This window comes from Borostomias antarcticus (assembly GCF_949987555.1).
Source record: "Borostomias antarcticus genome assembly, chromosome: 16".
Taxonomy (NCBI): Eukaryota; Metazoa; Chordata; class Actinopteri; order Stomiiformes; family Stomiidae; genus Borostomias; species Borostomias antarcticus.
Genome location: NC_140249.1, coordinates 10,884,606 through 10,894,117, shown reverse-complemented (window position 1 = coordinate 10,894,117; position 9,512 = coordinate 10,884,606). Strand labels below are relative to the sequence as shown.

General features: G+C 39.2%; 1 protein-coding gene across 1 annotated transcript; it reads left to right on the top strand.

Moving 5' to 3' along the window:
• Positions 1–25: 25 nt before the first annotated feature.
• eif4eb (eukaryotic translation initiation factor 4eb) lies at positions 26–9,079 on the top strand. The gene is made up of 7 exons (XM_084451193.1): positions 26–47; positions 771–874; positions 1,846–1,941; positions 4,753–4,816; positions 5,207–5,320; positions 7,357–7,496; positions 8,124–9,079. Exons 1-7 carry the CDS (start codon positions 30–32, stop codon positions 8,236–8,238), a joined length of 651 nt encoding a protein of 216 aa, XP_084307319.1. The 5' UTR covers positions 26–29; the 3' UTR covers positions 8,239–9,079.
• The last annotated feature ends 433 nt before the right edge of the window (positions 9,080–9,512 follow it).

The following is a 9,512-nucleotide window of genomic DNA, read 5'->3' as shown; positions in this document are numbered from 1 at the left end:
AGAGTTCCACTCGGAGATAGCTACATAAAATGGCGACCGCGGAACCGGTGAGCACCTTTATTGACCAAAATAAATCCATAACATTTGTCGGAATCTGTTTATTGAAGTACACTATCAAATTGAATGTTCTCTATATAGCGCCATTCTAAATACTTCAAGTGCAATATATGGCAATTAAAGCACTTTTTTGACTGTTTTGACCTAGATAGAACATGTTTCTTTGCCACGATCTACCTAGCAAGCTAACGTTAGCTGGCTAGCCACTGAAAAGAGGAGAATGCTCGCTTTGTAACTAGCTGCTAGCTGTGTAATCAATCACCGAAACTGCAAATTTAGCTGTAAGCTAGGCTAGCCTGCTTGCAAGTTCGGTAACTTTAACCGGTGTAACAGCTGTTGTGTCGGCGAGCATGGTGACGGGCATTTGAGCGTGTCGTGTCAGTTTATACATCTGCTCATGAGGAATTAAATTAATGTGTAATAACAGTGTTCGCGATGCTAGTCTAGCTAAAACAATGACTATTTATAAGTGATCTGCAGGTAACGTTAGCTCGTTAGCGTCGTTGTCGCTTCTGTTGACCTGTTGAATAGCTAGCTGCACACTACTAGCTGAAACAGTTGAGACTGACTCAATCAGGGGGACGTGTGAATCAAGTAACTATTGTGCAGCTAGCTAATAAGCGAACATTATGTTTCGCTTCGTCACTGTTACCACATTTCAAACTTTCCCAAACCATGACCGCACTGACAATTTACCCTAATCTCTACCACAGGAAATCAATTTAAGTCCACCTCAAAGTTCTGAAGATGGAACTGAAGAGACTGGACAGGAGGTTGTGAGCCCAGAGAGCTATATCAAACACCCTCTCCAGAACCGGTCAGTTATGGTGCTTTCGTTTTTGGTCGGGGGTGGCAAGTGGCAAAATACCTACCTCCGACCTGTGTGCATTCGAGCTATATACCAATATATCACAGTAACCTAGTAATATCTCGTGCATTCGAGTAACTGGGGGCTGAGAAACATATCCGAATTTGCGACGAGGAAGTGCGAGTTCATGCGGTGTTTTATTTAATAATTCCTAGTAGCAAGTCGCAATTTGCCACCTCCAAGTTATAAACGAACGCACCATTAGTCTTCCTGTCAAATCGTGTTGTTGGTAGTGCTTGTCATTCCAGTGTGCTGTCAGCATGAGATTGTTCTACAGTCTTCTCTGGAGAAGCGTTGTAAAACAATCCACATCTATGAGAGAATGCTTTAGGCTTGGCATTTCCTGTTTGAGCTAGGTGTAACCGATTAATGAAGAACCTCATATGTCACACAGGGAAAAAATCATTAGTGACTCAATTTGTCTTCAAATCTTGAAACATGTTTACATCATATTTGTTGTCCCAGGTAACAATCTCTTTCCAGCACAAACCATTTGTGTCAGATCCAGATTGTCTGCTTCAAGTGGCCTATTTGTGTGCAATAATAAATATCATACACATATGCCCCCAAGGGACAATATAGCCTGATCTATTTCTTCATACAAGTATTGATTAAAAAGCCTTACATGCCTTATTTTACTCAGTGAAACTCTTGTGAGCTCAGTTGAGTTGTGATCAGTTGAGAGGAGTACTGGGTAGTTGGGTAGCATAATTATGTCAACTACCCTAATACACATTTAGTTGAGCACATGACAGGCAGAACATAAAGTACTGAAGCATGCTTACAGTATGTCAACTTCCCCCATATGCTCAGAGGCTTATGAGCTGTTGATTGTGTTTGCTTGCCATGTCATTGTGGTTAATTAACTAGGTGTTTACTTTATGCAAATCTGCTCACTGTTTGCGACCTTCTCTCAACAGATGGTCTCTCTGGTTCTTTAAGAATGACAAGAGCAAAACGTGGCAGGCCAACCTCCGCCTCATCTCCAAGTTTGACACAGTTGAGGATTTCTGGGCGTAAGAATTGACAGACCTCACTTTGTTGGCAATTTATTTCTCCATAACTATGAAAGATGACACAATCCAGTTACAGACGTAAAACATATCTCTGTTTCAGAATTCCCAAAACATTGCCTGTGCAGCATTCCCCGTTATTGGTACTCACTTCCAAAGAGAAAGTGAGTACCAATAAGCACTTTCATTAGGGAGCGATTGCAGGTCCCATGCTCCAAAAACAAGCACGTTATATATCCACCCAGTGTCCCAAATTACATTTTTGTCTCACCTGCCAAGGGTGAAAAATCTACTAGCCAAGCACATTTTAGACGTATTACCGGAAGTGTTGGGCAAGTTACTTAATAAAAGTAATCAAGTAAATCAAGTAAAAAACATCTAAATTGGAATTAGATTACTCTTTCTGAAAATTAATCAGCTCAATTATTAATGACTTTACCTTTGAGTTACTTTCTAAAACCAGATCATTCCTTACCCAAATCATAGAAATACTGATCTAGGATCAGTTTACATCTTAGGTCATAATAGACACAATGAAATCTGATCCTATACCAGTACTCTTGGCACGTCTCAACCCTGATGACACAAACCGCCAGTTCAGCCATGACTGCAGGCACGCGTGTAAGTAACTCAAAGTAATCACATTTTTACTATGTCAGTAACTGTAATCTGTTAACTCAAAATTCAAATGTACTCCTTTACATTACAAGTTACTGCAAAAAGTAGTCTGATTACAGTAATCAGTTACTTTGTAATCAGTTACTCCCAACATTGATTACTGATAATAAATGAGCTGGCTTTTTTGTATGCTGCAGACAGATGGAGCAACTCATTGCCCCATTCTAATTGCTTCATTCTTGAGGTCATACTCAAGTCTTAACCAGGTCACTTTTGTAAAAGAGGCTGTCGCAATAATTTTTCTGGTGAAATAAAGGTTATAAATAATACCCAAGTCATCCAATACAAACTAGATGCTATCGGTCTCCTCATTCGTTTTCCTTATTATTATTATTATTATTATTCCTTATTAGTGGAGGGTTTCCTTTTTATTGGTGGCCTCATGCCTTCAAAGGAAATGTAGCATTCGTATAAGAACATGCAATGGTGAGACCTGTGGCCCATGGCTGGAAGCACATGAAGTGTATAGCAGTGGTACAGGGACTTAGTTTATTATGGGGCTTGATTAGTGAAACATTAAGGGAGGCTTGAAGTGAAGCTTGAAGTTATCTGTAAGTTATGCTTGAAGCTTAATTAACATATTAGCTTGGACTTCAAGCTTCATTTCAAACATAACTTTATAGACAACTTCAAGCTTTCCAAAATGCTTCACTTGAGACATGACTGCAGTCTTAACTAAATAAAGACCCTAATCCAGGCTTATATTTTATAGCTGTAAGTGATTTCCTCCCAGCCATCAAACAAGATATTTATTTTCTACTGTTTTTTTGCAATAATTTAAAACAGTCAGTATGTTATGATGCTCTGTCTGTGCCTACTTGGGGTCTCAGGTGTGTCAGTATAGGAGTTGCAGTTATTTCCCCACCTGTGTGGCAGGTAGCCCTCTGAGATTCACTTGCTAAATGGAAAATCTACCCACATTTGGCACTTGGTGGATGTTAATTTTGGTCCCTGTGCCCCACCCATCCACCCGAACCTTCCTGTTTCACAACTTCTAATATACACTATATTGCCAAACGTATTCGCTCATCTGCCTTTACATGCATATTAACTTAAGTGACATCCCATTCTTAATCCATACAGTTTAATATGATGTCGGCCCACCCTTTGCAGCTATAACAGCTTCAACTCTTCTGGGAAGGCTTTCCACAAGGTTTAGGAGTGTGTTTATGGGAATTTTTGACCATTCTTCCAGAAGCGCATTTGTGAGGTCAGACACTGATGTTGGACAACAAGTCCAGTGGCGGCGTGCTTTACACCACTGCATCCGACACTTTGTATTGCACTTGGTGATGTATGGCTTGGATGCAGCTGCTCGGCCATGGAAACCCATTCCATGAAGCTCTCTACGCACTGTTCTTGAGCTAATCCGAAGGTCATATGAAGTTTGGAGGTCTGTAGCGATTGACTCTGCAGAAAGTTGGTGACCTCTGCGCACTATGCGCCTCAGCATCCACTGACCCCACTCTCATCTGTTGGATGGGTGAGTGAAAACTTTTGGCAATATAGTGTAGCTCCTCCAATCATATGGGAATACCAATTATGATTCATTAAAATGAAATGCACAGGGATCGGTTTCTTGCTGCATGTTGTTTTTGCCAATTGGTCTCGGACAATGAGGAACTGAAACCTATATTTAATATTAAAGCAATACATAGCGTTTTCTCCAGTTTTCTCCGAACTGCGCCCCCACAGGCTCTGCGAGTAAGTGCACTGTCGTAAAGTTATCAGATTGTCTTTTTCTGGCTTCGTCTGTGATGTTTTGCTTCGGTTTTCTCACCTCCGCCATGATATCATTGAGCTAAAAAACGCATGATATCCATAGATGCTGGAATAGTTAGCTATACTGTGTTGTTTAAGCACAACGTTGCGCATGCGCACTTCGACTGAATACTGCGTCCCGGGGGCGCAAGTTTTAAAAGGTAATAAATGTCAATGTATTATCTTTTTGGGTAGACTGTTTGGACGATTCAGCTTACTTTTAGTTAATCTAATTGGAGAATTGGCACCAGACATGTTTGTAAAGGTCCAAATATCGCGATGTATTGCTTTAAATGTGTCATGGCAGAATTACATTTAATATATGTATCGGCAAAGAGTGAGTGAATGTGTAACAAAATGCTTTTGTCATTTCAGTCTCTATAATCATATTCAGTTATCAAGTAACCTGATGTCTGGTTGTGACTACTCCTTGTTTAAGGTAGGTTTGTGACATTAAGAAAAGAAAATCAGGAAATTGTGCTATTGGCTATAGATTTATTAGCTAAATGCTAGTGTCTCACTCTTAATATTGTATGTTTAGATTGATTCCTTGTCTCATCTTTCAATCCTAACCGGTCGAGAGATGAAAGCTACTGTATATCATGTAATCTTCAAGAATCTAAGATCAGTCAGTAATCCTGAAATAAATGGAAGGCATAGAACACTAATATCATGAATCTCTAAATGACTGCAGACTAGATGCACAAAACAAACTTTTCGCAAAATTACATTTTATATATTTATATTATTTTTTTGTAAGATTTACATGCATTTATTCCCTTGAAATAAATAATGCATCCAGCTCTGTGATCTCTCGTGGTTTTGAAAGGACGGGATTGAGCCCATGTGGGAGGATGAGAGGAACAAACGTGGAGGGCGTTGGCTGATCACACTCAACAAGCAGCAGAGAAGAGTGGAGCTGGACCGCTTCTGGCTGGAGACGGTAAGACAGAGACCGTGTGTGGGTGTGCACTTCACATGATTACACTCCATTAGCACGACAATCCCCATTGAAGCGACGGCCGATACCACAATGGACCTTTTTAAGGGATAAGCTCTGTCAAGTGATTTTCTATAAAAATGTAAGATTTTTATAGAAAAATCAAATGATATTAATTTGTGAAATTCATTCCCTTCATGTCATGAGAGAAAGTGAATGTCAGATTTACAGTAGGCGATTACTACATTTGTACAAGTGTACAAGTCAAACACAACATAATCTCAATTAGGCTAAAAAGATTCTATGTCTAACTAAATTTATTAAAGTATTAAGACACACATTAATTAACTTGCCAGTATTTCTCAAATAATCTCAAAATGTATTATGAGCAGAAGTTTATTCACCTTATATACGTTGATGCGAATTTCAACAGGAGTGGACAAGAAAAAATCCCACAATGCTCTGCAAACCCAAAACAATTTAGAAAGTTTAAATCACAGCAAGTGCTCACTGCATAATTGCTGCTATCTATGAGCAGCTGGGTTTGACACAGCTGGCATTATCCGAATGGCTAATCATTGCTAGTTTCATTACAACGCCCCATTCACATTCAGCCAAGCATAACTGCATCGAAGTAAATACATATAGCTTACCAGTTAGCCAGCTAGACAGCCTCTGACAGCTTGGCTGGATGTATTAGGATAGAGTTGCCTGTAAATATTTCAATGATCAGTTCTCTAGCTGGACACCGTGAGCAGGCATGCTTCTCAATAGTACTCATAACGCATTCAGAGTACCACTCTGACACAAGCACCATGGAAAGCTTGTGTAGCGAATGGGTTACTTTTTGACAGCCTTAATTTCCTTATTATGTCACTCAGTTTGCTAGCAGCAGATGTTTTCTCCATACAGCAGCCAGCCCTGGCAATTCTCCTACAATAACAAAAGCATTATGGAGAGACATTTGCCGCAGTGTTTTTCATCTTTGAAACTCATCGTTTTTATCAAATGTGGTTCCCACTTTTAACAAAATGTACATAATTGACTCTTGATAAAGGTTCCTGACCCCTGGCTTAAGGGATAGTTGTCTTGATAAAGGTTCCTGACCCCTGGCCTAAGGGATAGTTGTCGTCAATCCTTTGCCTTTATCTCTCTGCCTGAGTGGCTGCATGCATGGCATACGCATAGCCTACCCATCTATACACCAAATAATACGTGTGAGCCACCAAGAGAACAGAACACAGTGCTTTATATGTCTTCTATACCAAGGGATTTTCTTGAACAGGTTGTCTTTGTCATGTTGATAGTTTAAATATATAGTATATCTGGCATGTTTCCTTTTTAATCATTAGGCACGATTAGCCTATAATTTATCTAAGGCGCGATTTTACTATTTCTGCTCTTAGACATAGCCAAAAAAGGCAATATCCCAATAGATCTCTGTGATCGTTTTATCAACCTTTATTAGCAACGGGACGGTAGGTAGCCCAGTGGTTACAACATCAGACCAAGGGCCGAACAGTCACTGGTTTGATTCCCGTCCTGAACCAGGTTAACCAGGGCTGCTGAGTGAATTCCAATCAATAATTTCCGTCTGCATCTAAATGTAGAAAGCTTGACGAAAATGGGTGTTTTCTAAACATCATACTATGAGTTACGTCCTTATGTTTGTGCATGATTTTTTTTTTTTCATTTCTTAAATGTCAGTTTATTGCTGATTGTTCACCTTGTTTAAAGTACGCCTGGTCTGTTTGGAGCAGTTGGGGCTGTAGAAGAACGCCTTGTATTGCTCATCTGACTGAAAAAAATAGTTAATATTATTAAATGATATATTAGCAGTATGCATGCATTCATGTTTCATACAAATCTCTTAGTTGCCTTGTCATCAAACTGTTCAATCCTTCTGTTTTTAAATCCCACCTCCTAGCTGTTAAATATTTATGGGGAAATGCATGACATTGAAACAGATTGGACTTAAATAGCATTCAGTAGCTTTAATGTGATATTGCCACCGTCTTTCTGTCATTCCTTCTGTCCAGCTCCTCTGCCTCGTTGGGGAGGCCTTTGATGATTACAGTGACGAGGTGTGCGGAGCGGTGGTTAACATCCGCACAAAAGGAGACAAAATTGCGATCTGGACAGCAGACTACGAGAACAGAGAAGCTGTAACGCATATAGGGTAAGTTGACAATGCAGATTTCTACATTTCTGTCTGATCTGAAGAGTAATTCATATATTTGTAATATGATCTCAGTCCAGAGTTTGTGATTATGACTTCCTTATTCTGATCTTATCGCGGTGAGTAAATTGAATTTGATTGCAAGCGTTTCAGATACATTACTTGTAGCGAGGCCTACCAATTACCCTTTAACAGTAAAATGGATCTTTTCGCAAAGTTACCTAGTTTGGAAGTATACAGAATTTGAGAGGCAAATTCAGAGACAAAGCTCAATTTAATTGTCCGGCCTCTGAGGGAGTGCTGAGATATGGGTTTAAGTTAATTAGCTCAATAGAACTGTCTTTTCTCACTTTGTTACCATTGGAAAAATAGTAGTGTTGCCATGTATTGCTATGAGGGTTAGGGTTATTAATAAAGTAATAAACACTGATGAGATAAAATACAATGTAACCGGCATCTGTCTTCTCGTACTCTTACATGTCTTCAATGGCCGGGTTTTCCGAATGCGTTAAGAAGCACTTAACTCCAAAGTACTTCTTAACTCTCATGCAAAGGGTTGCTTAAGAAGGTTCTTTATCGGGAAACCCAGCCATTAACGTTAGTAATATTATATCTGTGTGACTTCAGGAGAGTTTACAAGGAGCGCTTGGGAATCCCCATTAAGATGACCATTGGCTACCAATCCCATGCTGACACAGCCACCAAGAGTGGCTCCACCACCAAGAACAAATTTGTGGTCTGAAAAACACCTTTGTGCCTCGTCATCATTTTTTTGTCTACTTTTCGTTGTGGTGGCTTGTTTACTTCACTGCAATGACTGCATGATGCAATCTGGAGAAGAAAAATATCACCTCAAGACTATAAACCCAAAGCTTTATCTGAAATGGGCCCGTAATGAAACAAGAAAAACCTTCATGACACAGGCACACACTTTCTCTGGAACTCCTCCACAACTGGCCAATGCCATTAATTCACGTCATAACAGTGAACATCCAACCTCGACACGTAAGCGACAATTCATGTAGGAAATGTTCAAAGATGTTCAGCGTGGTGTTCTAAATGAAGAGACAGTTCATGTAGGAAGTGTTCAAAGATGTTCAGCGTGCTCTTCTAAAGAAAAAATATTTGTTCATTTATTTAATGGCAGGGAATTCATCTGAAATGGGAAACAAAAACATTTCTGAGTGCCCTTTTAAACAGCATTATTGTTATTGCTGTAATCCTTAATGTTAAACCATTTTAATTTATTATACCAATTTGCCTTCATTATCATTAGTTTATTTTTTTTAAACTTTTGTTCTACACTATGGCCTTGAATCATGTAACATGTAATCAAGCTTTTCTGATCATTTATTTTCATGGCTCAAATATTCTTTTGAGTGTTAACATGATTAAAACTTTGGTTTTGCAATTCAAAATAAGCTGTTTTTACGTTGTGGAATACTTTTTGCAATCTGTAATTTGTACATTCCTTGTTAGAAATGGTTTGGTATTTCACTTACAGTGATGCTGTATTGCAATGTACCAGTTTATTAGTGAATTTGATCTTCTGCCTGGAAAAAACACTAAAGAGAAAACCTTTAAATAAAGTATTTCTGTGACCTCAGCTCATTTTCAACCAGGAGCCAATACAGACAAGAGCAGACAGCTTTTCAGAACAATGACACATGTATATTGTCGCTAGATTTTTTGGTGTCGATTTCTGTCACCTTTTTTTTGTTTTTAACCAGTGTTTCCATCCCTGTGCTATTTTTTGACAGCCAATAACGGTGTAATCTATCACATTATACAGTAAGGTGTGAAAGGTATGAGGCACTCAAACATTCAAAATGTCTCATACCATAGGTTATGAAATTCAGCTGCTGTGACATGCAATATAATGCTGTGACATGCAGTATAATGCTGTGACATGCAGTATGATGCTGTGACATGCAGTATAATGCTGTGACATGCAGTATAATGCTGTGACATGCAGTATGATGCTGTGACATGCAGTATGATGCTGTGACGTGCAGT

Bases quoted from the DNA above. Each gene is read 5' to 3' on its own strand.
- eif4eb (XM_084451193.1), top strand. The intron at 1,942-4,752 runs GTAAGAATTGAC...TTGTCATTTCAG, and splicing joins ACAGTTGAGGATTTCTGGGC to TCTCTATAATCATATTCAGT. The intron at 4,817-5,206 runs GTAGGTTTGTGA...TGGTTTTGAAAG, and splicing joins GTGACTACTCCTTGTTTAAG to GACGGGATTGAGCCCATGTG.